The 18,630-nt window shown below is 41.2% G+C and overlaps 2 protein-coding genes across 3 annotated transcripts; one reads left to right on the top strand and one right to left on the bottom strand.

Moving 5' to 3' along the window:
• Positions 1-248: 248 nt before the first annotated feature.
• Positions 249-1,407, bottom strand: LOC110529655 (putative peptidyl-tRNA hydrolase PTRHD1). Its single transcript, XM_021612058.3, has 2 exons — positions 1,114-1,407; positions 249-831 (listed from the first exon to the last, which is right to left on the bottom strand). The coding sequence occupies exons 1-2, from the start codon at positions 1,321-1,323 to the stop codon at positions 661-663; spliced, it is 381 nt and encodes a 126-aa protein (XP_021467733.1). The 5' UTR covers positions 1,324-1,407; the 3' UTR covers positions 249-660.
• A 5,175-nt stretch (positions 1,408-6,582) lies between these two features.
• Positions 6,583-16,577, top strand: LOC110529654 (uncharacterized). Of its 2 annotated transcripts, XM_090243006.1 has the most exons (6): positions 6,583-8,325; positions 8,688-8,743; positions 8,825-8,849; positions 9,025-9,423; positions 13,350-13,478; positions 13,663-16,577. In XM_090243006.1, exons 1-6 carry the CDS (start codon positions 8,213-8,215, stop codon positions 13,874-13,876), a joined length of 936 nt encoding a protein of 311 aa, XP_090099132.1. In that variant the 5' UTR covers positions 6,583-8,212; the 3' UTR covers positions 13,877-16,577. The 2 variants fall into 2 exon arrangements, with proteins under 2 accessions (XP_090099132.1, XP_021467732.2); XM_021612057.3 differs by lacking the exon at positions 6,583-8,325 and having other exon boundaries at positions 8,516-8,743.
• Positions 16,578-18,630: the final 2,053 nt, after the last annotated feature.

Here is an 18,630-nt window from a genome sequence, read left to right as displayed (position 1 = left end):
GTCATTGTAAATAAGAATTTGTTCTTAATTGACTTTCCCACTAGCTACATTCTCTTTCAACCTTTTTATTTATTTTATTTATTTCACCTTTATTTAACCAGGTAGGCAAGTTGAGAACAAGTTCTCATTTACAATTGCGACCTGGCCAAGATAAAACAAAGCAGTTTGATACATACAACGACACAGAGTTACACATGGAGTAAAACAACCTTAATTTATTTATCCTGACTAATAATACAAGACACAAATTAGAATCATTAAATTGTTTTATTGCATCTACTATGTTTGTAAACAGATTCCACTCATCAGCAGCTAGAGAAAGACCTTACATAACCTGTCACCAATTCACCCTTTCATTGAATCACAACATATGTGGCCACATTAAATTACATGGCCAGACATCCACTCATTAAATGGCCATTTTATGGTATGGTTCAGTGAGTGATGTCTCCCCTGTTACTGTAGGGCAGATAATACACTGCTTATCAGAGTGAGATTTTTCCTTGTGAATCTGAAGCAGACACTGAATGATGGTTCCTCACCGAGATGCACAGGTCAACCCCCCCCCCCCCCCCCCCCCAAAAAAAAAAAACATCTTAACTGGTGTGGAGCCGTGGTCCAGACTCCATTCAGCACATGCATGTACAGGGTGTGTCTGTGTCATTTGAACAGTTTAAACTTGCGCAGCAGAGGGTGTACAGTGTCTTTAGGGTATGGCTTCAGGGCCAGGCAGGTGGGGACGTTCTCTGGCTGTTCGACCCACAGCTTGTGAGCCACCCCCTTTTCTGTCAGCGTCTCAGACAGGCTGGACAGGGAGGCCTGGTCCAGAGCCTGACAAACACAGATGATGAGAAATAATCACTTCACAAGCATTAGTTTTATCTACATCCCATCTTATACCACTGCATAACTTCCATCCTACTATATTTACATTACATAAAGAAACGTACAAATTATTTTGTATTGAGAGGCTACTTTTATGCAGCTTGATATGAGCCAACTACGCATGTGCAGAGTCAATTTGCGCACACGTTTGCGCACTACGGAAAATACTGGCATTTAGTTAACTAGTAGAAGTATAATGTTGATAAACTTGCTAGCGGTCCCAACTACCTGAAGCACCACTTTGTGCATGCTGTCCAATTCTGCCAAGTACTCCTGCGTGTCTGGATCGTTGTAGTTCAGATGAATTGCGGCGGTGGCAGCATGGCAGGCTTGCGATATAACCGCTCCCAATGGCCAGGACAACGTATGGACCAGATCCGAACGGACTACAACATACTGGACAAGGCAACGGGGGGCTGCGGTTCCTGACGCCGCCATCTTCAGTCGGCAATGGTGGCGTGAGGCAGCTTAAAGGCTCTTGCTGGCTTTGCTGCAAATTCTGGTTTATTTATCTTCCGGGTAGGTACTGTATGCCACCTTATGGCCAAAGAACGAGACACATCCCTATCTAAAATATTTGTAATGTCGCTTGTTTTTCATACCCCAGTTATCAAATGATCATGTTTTTGCATGTATGACCTGGAAACCGATGTTTATGCCAGGCAAATATGCTGCTAATGAGGGAGATTATTGTCTTCTAACTGTTAGCCTGTTTTTGTTCTCCTCATCTGTCCAGGCCAGGGCCACAGACACCTGTAGTCCCACATGGAGGAATCCTGTTGTGGAGGACCATAAAGATAAGACTGCTGTCCAAACTCCAGTGCCCTGTATCCTTAGGTGGCATGGGTCAGGCCCAGTGGTGATTTTAGATTGTAAATATTGTTGGGGCAAACAAAACAAAAAATGTGGGATGTATGCCAGCAAAAACACAACACTAAACAATACATTAATTGCGCTATAACGGTGGTGCCCACAAATGGTGCCCACAAACTGTTAGGGCCTACATAAAGCTGTCCCAACAGCAGTCCCAACATCTTACCACTGCTACACCTGGCTCTCAGCGGAGCCTTGTTTGGCAGCAAAACAGTTAATTCAGCCTCATTTAATGCCTCAAAAAAAGACAGCTGATATGGCTGACTTGCTTAAACAAATGTGGTTTCTACTGACAATTGAGATGTACAAACTATGGCATAAGTGACAACAAGCTGGTAAGAGGCAATCCATCATTTTGATTCAGATATTAATGAGCGAGCCAGGATGGACTTCAATATAACTATTTGTTCAGCACTTTTGAAATGTACAGCGACAGAATTCAGAACATGGGCCATTCTTACAGTGTTCTCCCTGTACACCAAGTCAGAACCACAGGATAATTAAAGGGGGCATATAAGCAGACAATGAAAGCTCTTACAATATTCAATGATTACATTTCTCAAAAGGGTAATAGGCTACATGTGTATTGCCAAGTCAGAACAGTAGGTGAAATTAAGAGGTGAAAATAGAGGCACATGGGCTACCAACAGCTTAATACACAACATACAATTAGTATTACTTTCTTAGCTACAGTATACATATCTCCCTGGCATATTACATTTATGCAGCAGCATATAAGACATTGTTGGACTCACCTTGTTGTGCTGTGCTCACTTGAACAGGAAGGTGGTGCAGCAGTCCTTCATGGGCAAATTTTGTCAAACTTTTATTATTACCTGCCATTATCTGGATTTATGGTGCTTTCAAGACAACTGGGAACAGGTTGAATCATGATGACATCAGGGATCTTCAGGTCGAAGCTCTAGAAAGAGACCCGAGTTCCCGATTTACAAGTTGGTGTTGGATGAAAGTTCAAAACATATTTCACATGCGTAGCTTGTTTTTTCCCAAGTTCCCATTTTTCCCCAAGTTCCCAGTTGTCTTGATCTCACTAAAGTCAGATTTTGCAGTGCCAAGTTAACAGTTGTTTTGAGCGTGGCACAAATCATGCTTCATTGACAGCATGGCCAATGTTGAATGTTAATCATTATAAACTAGGAAAAGAGACCCTTAATCTTAGACTATGGACCAAACAGCCAGTCCTCTGAATAGCAGGCTAATAATTGCTTTGCAATGCTTCCAGTTAGCCACTGATTCCTTCCAAACCACTCATTGTTGAATTTGCGATTTCCAACTTCTGTAATATTTATGGGCGATGAGCACCGATACGTTTTATCTATAATTTTTCTTCATTATTTATCTTCATATGACAAGGATTAAAAAGGATATGCCAACAGATTGTCGACTTGATTCATGATGATGACTGCTGGCTTTTTGAAAGTATTTGAAAGTATGATGTTGACATGATCAGCCCAATCAAAGCTACTGTAGATATTAATTCAGGATTCCGATTTGACTCAGCCATGCCTCCTTGCCTGTCCAACATTTCCTCATCTCCCACCCCTTCTAATGCGACTAGCCCTGACGCTTCTCCCTCTTTTTCCTTCTAAAAAGCTTCTCCCTGCGGTCACTGAGTCCGAGGTGCTAAAGGAGCTCCTGAAACTTGACCCCAAAAAAACATCTGGGTCAGATGGTTCAGACCCTTCTTTAAGGTTGCTGCCCCTATAATCGCCAAGCATGTCTCTCCTTTCTGGGGAGGTTCCCATTGCTTGAAAAGCAGCCACCGTTCGTCCTTTATTTAAAGCAGGATAGCAAGCTGATCCTAACTGTTATAGGCCTATTTCTATTTAGCCCTGTTTATTGAAAGTGTTGGAAAAAATGGTCAATAATCAACTGACTGGTTGTCTTGATGTCTATAGTATTCTTTCTGGTATGTAATCTGGTTTCCGCTGAGGTTATGGATGTGTCACTGCAACCTTAAAGGTCCTCAGTGATGTCACCATTGCCCTTAATTCTAAGCAATGTTGTGCTGCTATTTTTATTGACTTGGCCAAAGCTTTTGATATGGTAGACCAGGTATTCCCAAACTGGGGGAACGCTCAATGCCGTCGGGGGTACGCCAAATGAAATAAAATGAATCTTCACATCTGTCTTATACTCAGCTGGCCCCTCCCCTAATTTTGTGTTAAACACTACAATAAAGCAATCTTAGTGTCCAACAAACAGTCTATTTATATTTTCCAACAGGGCTATACATTTGGGTGAGGTTTTTTTCTCACCCGAGTAGCCTCGTTTCACTGCCAAAAATAAAATGAAACCATCTAGTGTTCAGCTAAATAACAACACAATGTCAAATACAGGTAGCCTAGTCAAATAATAATTAACATCCAATCACATTAACCGTTACTCTCCTGCAGGAATTCCACTAACGGTCCATATGTAGCCAAACGTAGCTGTAAGACACTGATGCCCTTTGTAAACACGTACCTATATGAGAGTGAATTCTCGGCCCTCATTAGCATGAAAACTAAATACAGCCACAGGACTGTGTGTGGGTAATTATTTAAGACTGAGACTCTCTCCAATACAACCCAACATTGCAGAGTTATGTGCATCCTTTCAAGCACACCCTTCAAATGAACCTGTGGTGAGTTATTCACAATTTTTGATTAACAAATAAGGTTTTATATGTAAGATGGTTAAATAAAACGCAAAATTATAGATTATTATATTATTATTTGTGCCCTGGTCCTATAAGTGCAACTTTGTCACAACCCGGCTTATGGGAAGTGGCAAACTAACACTCATTCTTATGTTTAATAAATGTATCATATACTGTGTGTGTGGCAGGCCTACAATGATGGCAAAAAACAACATTTGAGAGTGTGCTGACTCTAGTGCTAGACGGGGTACGCAGCTGGAGGTTGAATGTTTGAAGGGGTACGGGACTATAAAAGTTTGGGAACCACCGCGGTAGACCATTCCATTCTAGTGGGACGGCTAAGGAGTATTGGTGTCTCTGAGGGGTCAGTGTATAAAGTCAGAACATCTGCTCTCTCAGCCACTGCCTGTCACCAAGGGAGTACCCCAAGGCTCGATGCTAGGCTCCACGCTCTTCTCAATTTACAACAACATAGCTCAGGCAATAGGAACCTCTCTCATCCATTTATATGCATATGATACAGTCTTATACTCAGCTGACCCCTCCCCTGATTTTGTGTTAAACACTACAATAAAGCAATCTTAGTGTCCAACAAGCTTTCTCTACCCTTAACCTTGTTCTGAACACCTCCAAAACAAAGGTCATGTGGTTTGGTAAGAAGAATGCCCCTCTCCCCACAGGTGTGATTACTACCGCTGAGGGTTTAGAGTAGTCACCTCAAGCTCTAGGTACTTGGAAGTATGGCTAGACGGTACACTGTCGTTCTCTCAGCACATATTAAAGCTGCAGGCTAAAGTTAAATCTAGACTTGGTTTCCTCTATCGTAATCGCTCTTCTTCCACCCCAGCTGCCAAACTAACACTGATTCACATGACCATCCTACCCATGCTAGATTACGGAGACATAATTTATTAAGGGTGCACTCGAGCAGCTAGATTTTCTTTAATGCACAAGCATTTCGCTACACTCGCATTAACATCTGCTGACCATTTTCAGTTCGCTGCAGCTAGCGACTGGAACGAGCTGCAACAAACACTCAAACTGGACGGTTTTATCTCAATCTCTGAATTCAAAGACTCATTCATGGACACTCTTACTGACAGTTGTGGCTGCTTTGCGTTATGTATTGTTGTTTCAACCTTCTTGCCCTTTGTGCTGTTGTCTTTGCCCAATAATGTTTGTACCATGTTGTCATGTTGTGTTGCTACCATGCTGTGTTGTCATGTGTTGCTGCCTTGCTATGTTGTTGTCTTAGGTCTCTCTTTATGTAGTGTTGTGTTGTCTCGTCGTGATGTGCGTTTTGTCCTATATTAATATATTTTTATTTTTAATCCCAGTCCCTGTTCCTGCAGGAGGCCTTTTCCCTTTTGGTAGGCCGTCATTGTAAAAAATAATCTGTTCTTAACTGACTTACCTAGTTAAATGAAGGTTAACATTTATTATTATATATATTTTTTAATATAACGTGATTTTACATTTTATCTGTGGCCAATTACCTTAAGCCTTCTTGGATGGGCACTTGAAATGTAACTCTATGGCAGCACCCAAGGGGCTTGAATTTTCAAGCTCAACCCTTAGACTTGGCTGTGACGTAATGTCCCGATGAGTGACAGAACACTGAGCCAATCACAGCGCAACACTCCATATTTTCTGCTGCTTGCCCCACCATCACATAAAGCTCTGAGCTGAAACACCTGCATTTTGGAGCTGCCTTACTCAAGAAAATAAAAAAGAGACCATGTTTGTATGCAGCTTTATTAACTCTTTGATAGATTGATATATATTTATCAAACTCAGCAAAAAAAGAAATGTCCTCTCACTGTCAACTGTGTTTATTTTCAGCAAACTTAACATGTGTAAATATTTGTATGAACATAACAAGATTCAACAACTGAGACATACACTGAACAAGTTCCACAGACATGTGACTAACAGAAATGGAATAATGTGTCACTGAACAAAGGGAAGGGTCAAAAGGGACAGTCAGTATCTGGTGTGGCCACCAGCTGCATTAAGTACTGCAGTGCATCTCCTCCTCATGGAATGCACCAGATTTGCCAGTTCTTGCTGTGAGATGTTACCCCACTCTTCCACCAAGGCACCTGCAAGTTTCCGGACATTTCTGGGGGGAATGGCCCTAACCCTCTCCCTCCGATCCAACAGGTCCCAGGCGTGCTCAATGGGATTGCGTTCCGGGCTCTTCGCTGCCCATGGCAGAACACTGACATTCCTGTCTTGCAGGAAATCACACAGTATGACTGGTGGCATTGTCATGCTGGAGGGTCATGTCAGGATGAGCCTGCAGGAAGGGTACCACATGAAGGAGGAGGATGTCTTCCCTGTAACACACAGCATTTACATTGCCTGCAATGACAACAAGCTCAGTCCGATGATGCTGTGACACACTGCTGCAGACCAAGACGGACCCTCCACCTCAATCGATCCCGCTCCAGAGTACAGCCCTCGGTGCAACGTTCATTCCTTCGACGATAAACACGAATCCAACCATCACCCACGGTGAGACAAAACTGCAACTCGTCAATGAAGAGCACTTTTTGCCAGTCCTGTCTGGTCCAGTGACGGTGGGTTCGTGCCCATAGTCGACGTTGTTGCCGGTGATGTTTTCATTACCTGCTTTACAACAGGCCTACAAGCCCTCAGTCCAGCCTCTCTTAGCCTATTGCGGACAGTCTGAGCACTGATGGAGGGATTGTGCATTCCTGGTGTAACTCGGGCAGTTGTTGTTGCCATCATGTACCTGTCCCGCAGGTGTGATGTTCGGATGTACCGATCCTGTGCAGGTGTTGTTACACGTGGTCTGCCACTGCGAGGACGATCAGCTGTCCGTCCTGTCTCCCTGTGGAACTGTCTTAGGCATCTCACAGTACGGACATTGCAATTTATTGCCCTGGCCACATCTGCAGTCCTCATACCTCCTTGCAGCATGCCTAAGGCACGTTCACGCAGATGAGCAGGGACCCTGGGCATCTTTCTTTTGGTGTTTTTCAGAGTCAGTAGAAAGGCCTCTTTAGTGTCCTAAGTTTTTTCATAACTGTGACCTTAATTGCCTACAGCCTACTGTAAGCTGTTAGTGTCTTAACGACGGTTCCACAGGTGCATGTTCATTAATTGTTTATGGTTCATTGAACAAGCATGGGAAACAGTGTTTAAACCCTTTACAATGAAGATCTGTAAAGTTATTTGGATATTTCCTGAAAAAGGGCTGTTTCTTTTTTTGCTGAGTTTCTTATTTTTTTTTTTTTTTTTACATTGTTTGCAAACTGATATGTGACACGTATTAATGCCAAAATAACATGCAAAACAGGCAATCCCCCAAAACATGTGGGGTTCAAAACAGGTGGGGCTCTGAATAATGGGTCGCCACTGGTCAGGCCACATGTAAGACCAGAGTGCTTGTTACAGTGAGATACTGTTCTATTACTGGTACTGCAGCTATATTTTATTTCTGCTTTACACCCTGTCCAGTATTATCCATTAGAAGGCAATGCAGTGTGTTTATATGAGACACACATTGCTCCATCAAGCAAAGTTTCACTTAATTTCTATTTCTACATAAACACACATCAATCTCATAGATTTTCTGCAACCACATCTAACTTGTCTTTCAACTTCTGTAATCTACATAATTACTTGGCATCATGACTCACTTCAAATGAATTGTCAAAATAAAAATATATCAATGATATAAATCCTTTAATTTGAATTGGTTTGATTTGATGTAGAAAGATGGACAGCTTTATCTCACAGTCCTATTAGCAGGACGAACTGTACATGTGTGATTGCAGGTGTGGGAGGAGACATGATTTCGCTATTCAGGAAGTGCAAGCAGTGACAACACTTTTATTTTATTTATTTTATTCAACGATGGATGTACCACAATTAGGGTATGCTATTATGTCTATTGTTGATGTACTAATTTAGGTGAAGTAGTCATTTTCATATTTGCTTGTGGCTAGATTTTGGATGTCTGATGTTCCGTCATATAGAAGATGATGATTGAACAATACTTTTGAAATGACTGGCATTACATGATTTCAACATAGAACCACAGGATTTGTAAGCACATTTAAGTTTCAACACTTGCAGAGTTTTGACTCTCTTGCACATTTTGAGATGACCACTGAACTGTGGTTAAGCATAAACACATTGAAGTTAACATTTAGGACAGTTTCAATTCGAGTCTACGTGACGTATGAAATCCGCCATTATGACTCAGCCATGAACATGTGCATTTTTTCGGCAACAGACCCATCCATGACTGGATAGCTCTTCAGAGGACACATGAAAGTTTAATTATGGAAGGTAGGCATACCCTTTTTTCACATGATAACTTTAAAAGCATCACTCTTTCCTTTTTTTCTAAACTTTACATTTGTATTACAGCTGGGCAGTTGGCAGAACCCACCAGGTATGGAATAGATAAAACAATCATAGTGCTACACAGTTTGCTTGATTTGGAATGTTATTTATTTCTATATAGTATCTGATTAATCAGAATATGTCACTGTCAAAAAATCTGATATTGTATCCAAAACATAATGGGTTAAAGCCAATGTATATTTCTGTGTTTCTACATTTTCCAGCACTGATGATATGATTAACCTGAGTTGCCTATTGGCTGGGGGAAGCTATGGTGCATACCAGTTCGGCAATACTTGTGTTATAGACTCCATTTTGGCTGGAATTCATGTTCTTGCCAAAATGTATCCCCAAATTCGAGATTTGTTCACGAGGGATAACAAAATCAATGCGGTTATACGTTTCCTAGACTTCGCCAAGGTCAATGAGGCAAAGGCACTGTGGCTTATTAACTTGAGCCTTCGTAAGGAAAAAAACCTCATGCAAAATGAATTTGTAGATATCAGAGGTTATGTTAGAGACCACTTGTCAAACTTCATTGAACTGGTATGTGCCAACTTCGACTATGATGACTCGCAATCAAGCTCCACACCATGTGACACAGTTCTCAACAACATATTGAGGTAATTATTCATTAGGTGTGCTTGCTGAAGGCAATGCACAACTCTAGATTTCTTACATACTCATATTATTATTATTTGATTTCTTTAGCCCAATCTAGAGCTAAAGTAATATAAACTATTAACATGAAACCAACTTTAAAAAGTACAGACTGACCCAACTTAGATTGCTTGTGAAATAATTTTTTATAGCGTTTACACTTTTTGAACTATAATAATATTTAATTAAATGAGCTCCCAATGCATTTCAAGGACCATAGACTTGAATGGTAAAAAAAATACCAAAGTTGACCACAACTACAAAACTACTGACCACAACCACACAACAATTGACCATGACTAGTAACCAAATTACTGACCACACAATGACTGAACCACACAACTACTGACCACAACCAACCACACTTACTTGAACACAACTACTGCTCTGGTCTGCACTAGCTCTGGTCCGGAGCATAGCTAGTAGTTAGCTAGCTCTGGTCCACACTAAATGGTCTAGCTTTGATCTGCACTAACTTGCTCTGGTCCAGGGTGTAAATAGTTGCTAGCTACCTCTGGTCCCCATTAGCGGTGGTTTAGCTCTGTTCCGCACTAACAAGCTCTGGGCCAGCTCTGGTCCACGGTGTAACTAGCTAGCTTTGGTCCATACTAGCATTGGTCTAGCTCTGGTCCACACTAACTAACTCCGGTCCAGGGCATACCTAGTAGCTAGCTCTGGCCCGCACTAGCTCTAGTCCAGGGTCTAGCATTGGCATAGCTCTGGTCCACACTAGCTCTGGTCCAGGGCCTAGCATTGGTCTAGCTCTGGTCTGCACTAGCTCTGGTCCAGGGCATACAGACTGACTTGACTTAAATTTCTTCAATAAAGCTTTATGCTAGAATTGACCACAGTCACTTCTAATACCACTGCAATTGCATTAACTACCACTACAACTACTACCACAACTACATCCACAGTCCCCACTACTACTACCACCACCATTAATATTTAATTATTTGATTTATTATTATTAACTACTGACCACAATTAATGACCACAACTACTGGCTACTGCCACAACTGTCCACAACTATTGACCATACAACTAATTACCAAAATTACTGACCACAACCACACAACTACTGACCACACAATTGCTCACCAGAACCACACAACTACTGACCACACAACTACCTAACCACACAACTACTGTCCTCAACTACTGACCACACAACTAATTACCAAAACTACTGACTGCAACCACACAACTACTGACCACACAACTACTAAACCACACAACTACTGTCCTCAACTACTGACCACAACCACTGAACACAACCACACAACTACTGCTCTGGTCTGTACTAGCTTTGGTCTAGCTCTGGTCTGCACTAACTCACTCTGGTCTAGGGCGTATCCAGTAGCTAGCTCTGGTCCAGGGTCTAGCTCCGGTCCGCATTAACTGTTCTGGTCCAGGGTGTACAGACTGACTCCACTTAGATTTATTCAATAAAGTGTTATGCTAGACTTGACCATGGTCACGACTAATACCACTGCTATTACAGTAACTACTACTACCACCACAGCTACTGCCACAGTCCCCGCTACTACCACCACCACTACAGCCACAGTCCCCACTACTACCACCACCACTACAGCCACAGTCCCCACTACTACCACCACAGCCACAGTCCCCACTACTACCACCACCACTACAGCCACAGTTCCCACTGCTAACACCACCATTACTATTAAAATGTTAATCAAATCAAAATATATTTTAGATTCTTCAAAGTAGCCGCCCTTTGCCTTGATGACAGCTTTACACACTCTTGAAATTCTCTCAACCAGCTTCATGGGGTAGTCACTTGGAATGCTTTTCAAACAGTCTTGAAGGAGTTCACACATATGCTGAGCACTTGTTGGCTGCTTTTCCTTCCCTCTGGGGTCCAACTCATCCCAAACCATCTCAATTGGTTTGAGGTTGGGTGATTGTGGAGGCAAGGTAATCTGATGCAGCACTCCATCACTCTCCTTCTTGGTCAAATAGCCCTTACACAGCCTGGAGGTGTGTTTTGGTTCATTGTCCTGTTGAAAAACAAATTATAGTCCCACTAAGCGCAAACGAGATGGGATGGCGTATCGCTGCAGAATGCTGTGCTAGCCATGCTCGTTAAGTGTGCCTTGAATTCTAAATAAATCACTGACAGTGTCACCAGCAAAGCACCATCACACCTCCTCCTCCATGCTTCACGGTGGGAACCTCCCATGCGGAGATCATCCGTTCACCTACTCTCCATCTCAAAGATGAGGCGGTTAGAAGCAAAAATCTCAAATTTGGACTCATCCGAGTAAAGGACAGATTTCCAACGGTCTAATGTTCATTACTCGTGTTTCTTTGCCCAAGCAAGTCTCTTCTTATTATTAGTGTCCTTTAGTAGTGGTTTCTTTACAGCAAATCGACCACGAAGGCCTGATTCACCCAGTCTCCTCTGAACAGTTGATGTTGAGATGTGTCTGTTACTTGAACTCTGTGAAGCATTTATTTGGTCTGCAATTTCTGAGGCTGGTAACTCTAATAAACTTATCCTCTGCAGCAGAGGTAACTCTGTGTCTCCCTATCCTGTGGTGGACCTCATGAGAACCAGTTTCATCATAGTGATTGATGCTTTTTGCAACGGCACTTGAAGAAACTTTCAAAGTTTTAGATTTTCCGTATTGACTAACCATCATGTCTTAAAGAAATGATGGACTGTCGTTTCTCTTTAATTATTTGAGCTGTTCTTGCCATAATATGGACTTTTACCAAATAGGGCTATCTTCTGTATACCACCCCTACCTTGTCACAACACAACTGATTGGCTCAAATGCATTAAGAAGGAAATAAATTCCACAAATTAACTTTTAACAAGGCACACCTGTTAATTGAAATACATTGAAGCTAGTTGGAAGAATGCCAAGAGTGTGCAAAACTGTGGCTACTTTGGAGAATCTAAAATATAAATATATTGATTTGTTTAACACTTTTTTGCTTATTATATGATTCCATATGTGTTATTTCATAGTTTTCATACCTTCACTATCATTCTACAATGTAGAAAATAGTAAAAAAAATAAATAAAGAAAAACCCTTGGATGAGTCGGTGTGTCCAAACTTAGGGTTGTTGTCCAGATTTTCATCAAGGGTCTCGCTATACTTTGCTCTGTTCATCTTTCCCTCGTTCCTGACTAGTCTCCTAGTCCCTGCCACTGAGAAACATCCCCACAGCATGATGCTGCCACCACCATGTTTCACCGTAAGGATGGTGCCAGGTTTCCTCCAGATATGACACTTGGCATTCAGGCCAAAGAGTTCAATCTTGGTTTCATCAGACCAGAGAATCTTATTTTTCATGGTCTGAGAGTCCTTTCGGTGCCTTTTTGCAAATTCCAAACAGGTTGCCATGTACCTTTCACTGAGGAGTGGCTTCTGTCTGGCTACTCTACTATAAAGGCCTGATTGCTGCAGAGATGGTTGTCCTTCTGGAAGATTCTCCCATTTCCACAGAGGAACTCTGGAGCTCTGTCAGAGTGATTACTCAGTTTGAGCGGGCGACCAGCTCTAGGAAGAGTCTTGGTGGTTCCAAATTTCTTCCATTTAAGAATGATGGAGGCCACTGTGTTCTTGAGGACCTTCAATGCTGGAGACATGTTATCTTTATTCCCAGTCATGTGAAATCCATAGATTAGGGCCTAAGGAATTTCTCAATTGACTGATTTCCTTATATAAACTGTAACTCAGTAAAAATATTTTAAATAGTTGCATGTCGCATTTATATTTTTGTTCAGTGTATGTAAAATAACAAAAAAGAAAGCCACTGGAAGTTTGGAAAGAACATATAGTACACCATGAATTTTTTTTTAACCATAACTTTACATTTAATGATCTCCCCTTAAAATGTGTTTTATAGGAAGTTTGAGGATTACGGTGAGGTAAAACCCTTAGGCACTTCTCGTCATGAACCCAAACTCATCCTGGTAGACATTGATGACCGGATGTGTATCCTACCTCCCCTCTCCATCACTGATGATTATGAAAGGTACTAACTATACTGTATGTAGCAGGTTAAAGTCAGTCTTCGTGATATCTCTCAGCTAGATTGATCCACTGACTTAGACTAGTCTGTATTATGTGATGTTATTTCAGAAGAACTATAGTACTTTAATGCTTAAGGACCACAATGCAGGTTCAATTGATATAACCCACTGGCCTCAATGTTTCAGGACATACGAGCTCCAGTTCCTCCTGATGGGACAGAGTACATCCCTGTCCAACCACATGGTCCTGTTCCTGTGCACTCAGCTGACTGGCAGATGGATGATCTATGACAACATGAAAACACCCCTGGTCCAGGACATTGGTGTGAGTGAACTACAGAGAGCTACAGAGAGGGACAAGTATGTTTCCTATCTTGCTGCTTATGTGAAGAAAGAATAATAATAAGGCTGCTTCGGGAGTCAAGGGCATCCTCTTTAGATTTTAGTTCTGTATTTCCGAGATCCTGTCCCAACTACAACTATTAGCATTATAAAAAAATCCCCATAAAATTCTGTCAATTTAAGATAGAGATGTTTTTTTGCATTGGTGGTAAAGGGTAACAGAGCTTAGGCCATGTTTGTCAGACCATGAGACATCCCGAAAATCGGTCTTTTCACAAAATCGTCTGTAGTGTTTGAACAGTTTAGCCTATAAAACTATTATAACCCCTCTATTGAAAGATGAGACTCTCGCGAACACAATGGTATTTGCCGTTTGGGACACGTCTGAAGTTGGTACAGAAGTTGGTGCCAACATCTGTCTGTAGTCTCCGAACAGTTTGGAGTACACACTAATGCTTCTCTGTGGAAAGGTGACATGCCTCACAAGACTCCTCTGAAGGTGTCCCGGTACCAGTTGAAAAACTGAGTACAAGTACAACACCGTTCAAAAGTTTGGAGTCACTTAGACATTTCCATGTTTTTGAAAGAAACTTTTTGTCCATTAAAATAACATCAAATTGATCAGAAATACAGTGTAGACATTGTTAATGTTGTAAATGATTATTGTAGCTGGAAACGGCAGATTGTTTTTTAATGGAATATCTACATAGGCGTAAAGAGGCCCATTTATCAGCAACCATCACTCCTGTGTTCCAATGGCGCGTTGTTAGCTAATCCAAGTTTATCATTTTAAAAGGCTAATTGATCATTAGAAAACCCATTTGCAATTATGTTAGCAAAGCTGAAAACTGTTGTACTGATTAAAAAAGCAATAATACTGGCATTCTTTAGACTAGTTCAGTGTCTGGAGCATCAGCATTTGTGGGTTTGATTACAGGCTCAAAATGGCCAGAAACAAAGTACTTTCTTATGAAATTCATCAGTCTATTCTTGTTCTGAGAAATTAAGGCTATTCCATGCAAGAAATTGCCAAGAAACTGAAGATCTCGTACAACGCTGTGTACTACTCCCTTCACAGAACAGCACAAACTAGCCTCGCTACTTTTATAGCCTCGCTACTGTATATAGCCTGTCTTTTTACTGTTGTTTTATTTATTTACTTAACCTATTGTTCACCTAATACCTTTTTTGCACTATTGGTTAGAGCCTGTAAGTAAGCATTTCACTGTATGGTCTACACCTGTTGTATTCGGTGCACATGACAAATAAACTTTGATTTGATTTGAAACTGTATATAACCAGAATAGAAAGAGTAGGATGCCCTGGTGCACAGCTGAGCAAGAGGACAAGTACATTAGAGTGTCTAGTTTGAGAAACAGACGCCTCACAAGTCCTCAACTGGCAGCTTCATTAAATAGTACCCACAAAACACCAGTCTCAACGTCCACAGTGAAGAGGCGAGTACAGGATGCTGGCCTTCTAGGCAGAGTATCTCAGACTGGTCAATAAAAGAAAAGATTAAGATGGGCAGAAGAACACAGACACTGGACAGAGGAACTCTGCCTAGAAGGCCAGCATCCCGGAGTCGGCTCTTCGCTGTTGACATTGAGACTGGTGTTTTGGAACACAAGAGTGAAGATTATGAGCCTCTGTACATCTATGTAGATATTCCATTAAAATTCAGCCGTTTCCAGCTACAATAGTCATTTTCAACATTAACAATGTCTACATTGTATTTCTGAACAATTTGATGTTATTTTAATGGACAAAAAATGTGCTTTTCTTTCAAAAACCTTTGAACGGTAATGGACATATAGAGACTGTTTAGGTGCCAAAAATAAAATGAAAAAAATAAAATAAAAACGTTTTAATTAAATACATTAATTAATGTTTCCTGACCTATCTTATATCTCGCCGATATAGGACAGACATTTCAGAACAAACTTAATTTTATGTATTTTTTTGGGGGGGGGGGACTATCTGTTGTTCCATGTATTGAATCTGTTACTCCATGCGTTTGAATGGGCTAATAGCAGTAAGGCCCAAACTTGTTTTGTATCAAATCTTTTTTACAATATTTTTGGGGGATACTTCAAGGAGTCTTAAAATTCTAAATCAAATAGCTAAATGATCATTGGTATAACCTTCTTAAAACAATTCCATGTAGCTTTGTAGAACCCCCTCCCCCATGACTGTACGTCACTTTGGATAAAAGCGTCTGCTAATGGCGTTTAACTTATTTTCAGATTATTTTTATAATGTTACTTAATGTAATAAGCTCTTCAGACTGCTCTTTTTTTATGTTGACAGCAGTTATAGCCAGGAATAACATACAAGATTGACTAGTGTTAAGTGTTGTCACAGAGAGAGGTCTAAGAATGCATTGATGCTATGGAACCTTTTATTCCTGCAACTATGAACATTTATTTTACAATAATTGTGGTCCTGTCGCACAGACGAGCTACTACAACAGGAAGAAACTGAGTAACTGACACTCCAGATGTTTTTAAATGTTTGTTCTGTTTGAATAAGCTTAGCTATCACTAACAAGCAGTAGCTTGTTTCATATGGCCAGTATTAATATGTTTACCGTTTATTATTGACAGTTTCTTTGCCAGTTCATTTGATATTTCCTTTATATATTCTGTACTACAGTATATGGTCACACTGTACAGAGCTGTGAATGGGTATGTGAACCCCTACACTGTTTTCACATATTAAAAGGTGAAATATTTGTTTGAATAAAAAATAATACAATATTGAGATGTCTTGTGTTAATAAGTATGTGAACCCCTGAGTCAATACTTGATGAAAGCAAAAGTTCAAGTGTTGATAGGGGACAGAATGCGGTCGGACCATCAAATAATTGGCATATACAGTGGGGCAAAAAAGTATTTAGTGAGCCACCAATTGTGCAAGCTCTCCCACTTAAAAAGATGAGAGAGGCCTGTAACTTTCACCATAGGTACACTTAAACTATGACAGACAAAATTAGGAAAAAAAATCCAGAAAATCACATTGTAAGATTTTTAATGAATTTATTTGCAAATTATGGATGAACTTTGAAACCCGAGGCCACTGTGGGACCCCTGACTCAGGGCCAGTGCCAGAACAAATCAGTTGGTCCATAGAACCTCCAAGACGTCATTTAACTGAGGCCACTGTGTGACCCCTGACTCAGGGCCAGTGCCAGAACAAATCAGGTGGTCCATAGAACCTCCAAGATGTCATTTAACTGTAAAAATGTAGGAGTGATAAAGAGTGCAAAATTAACATTTTAAATGACATCATTTCTCAATCAATACCGACAATACCAACACATGTAGTCTATTGAATATCATTGTAGAATAGGCCTATGCATAAAATGCATCCTCCAATTGCAACATCTGCCTATGCCCACATATTGTCTCAAGTACAGTTTCTATTTTTAATACCCTCAAAGCTAGGCATACGTAATTTAAAAATAGGCCATCATCACTGCAATTGTGAATTATCATTATTTACCTCCAAATTGTGTGCTAATCATTTCAAGTTTCACGTTTTAATGTGAAAGTACAGTGAAATGTCTTTCTTGCAAGCACTAAACCCAGCAATGCCGTAATCAATATCAATGTACAGTAGTACTAAAAATAAAATAAGAACAAAATAAGAACACAAGAAGTAAGTAAGCTACACACAGGGTCAGTTCCAATTCCATATTTACAATGGGCAGTGATAGTTGAGTGAGGTGTATATACTATATGTATAGGGTAAGGTGACTAGGCATCAGAGACAACAGAGTAGCAGCATCATATATATGATGATTGTATGTGAGTGTATGTTTATGTGTGTAGAGTCAGTACAAGTGTGTGTGTGTGTGTGTTGGAGTGTCAGTGGGCGTGAGTGTGTTTGAGTGCTGTGAGTGTGCATAGAGAGAGTGAAAAAATTAAATACAAGGGTCAACTCAGATAGTCTGTATAGCTATTTTGTTACCTATTTAGTTAGCTATTTAGCAGGCTTATGGCTTGTTAATAGAAGCTGTTCAGGAGCCTGTTGGGGTCAGACTTAATGTACCGGTTCCACATGTCGTGCGGAAGCAGACAGAACAGTCTATGGTTTGGGTGGCTGGAGTTAACAATTTTCCGGGCCTTCCTTTCGCACCGCCTGATACAGAGGTCCTGGATGGCAGGGAGCTCTGCCACTGATGTATTGGGCGGTCCGCACCAGACTCTGTGGTGATTAAACCAGTCAAGATTCTCTCAATGGTGCATCTGTATAACTTTTTGAGGATCTGAGGGCCTACTTCACGACTGTGTTGGTATGTTTGGACCATGACAGGTCCTTAGTAATGTGAACTCCAAGAAACTTGAAGCTCTCAACCCGCTCCACTACAGTCTCGTCGATGTGAATGGGGGCATGCCCGGCCCCGGTTCCTGTAGTCCACAATCAGCTCCTTTGTCTTGCTGACATTGAGGGACAGGTAGTTGTCCTGGCACCACACTGCCAGATCTCTGACCTCCTCCCTATAGGCTGTCTCATTGTTGTTGGTGATCAGGCCTACCACCGTCGTGTCATCGGCAAACTTAATGAATGGTATTGGAGTCATGCATGGCCACATAGTCGTGGGTGAACGGAGAGTACAGGAGGAGACTGAGAACGCACCCCTGAGGGGCCCCCATGTTGTGGTTTAGCTGATGGCTGGCTGATGTGTAGTTGCCCGTCAGTAATTCCAGGAACCAGTTGCAGAGGGAGGTGCTCAGTCCCAGGGTCCTTAGCTTAGTGATGAACACAGAGAGCACTATTGGGTTGAAGCTAAGCTGTAGTCAATGAACA

The sequence above is a fragment of the Oncorhynchus mykiss genome, chromosome 8 (assembly GCF_057628025.1).
Source record: "Oncorhynchus mykiss isolate SJ-2025 chromosome 8, ASM5762802v1, whole genome shotgun sequence".
Classification (NCBI taxonomy): domain Eukaryota; kingdom Metazoa; phylum Chordata; class Actinopteri; order Salmoniformes; family Salmonidae; genus Oncorhynchus; species Oncorhynchus mykiss.
Note: the sequence above shows the minus strand (reverse complement) of the source record. Positions and strands in the feature narration are given on the sequence as shown.

Bases quoted from the DNA above. Each gene is read 5' to 3' on its own strand.
- LOC110529655 (XM_021612058.3), bottom strand. From the start codon at position 1,323: ATGGCGGCGTCAGGAACCGCAGCCCCCCGTTGCCTTGTCCAGTATGTT. The intron at 832-1,113 runs GTAGTTGGGACC...TGTGTTTGTCAG, and splicing joins TGCACAAAGTGGTGCTTCAG to GCTCTGGACCAGGCCTCCCT.
- LOC110529654 (XM_090243006.1), top strand. From the start codon at position 8,213: ATGTGTGATTGCAGGTGTGGGAGGAGACATGATTTCGCTATTCAGGAA. The intron at 9,424-13,349 runs GTAATTATTCAT...TGTGTTTTATAG, and splicing joins GTTCTCAACAACATATTGAG to GAAGTTTGAGGATTACGGTG. The intron at 13,479-13,662 runs GTACTAACTATA...TCAATGTTTCAG, and splicing joins ATCACTGATGATTATGAAAG to GACATACGAGCTCCAGTTCC.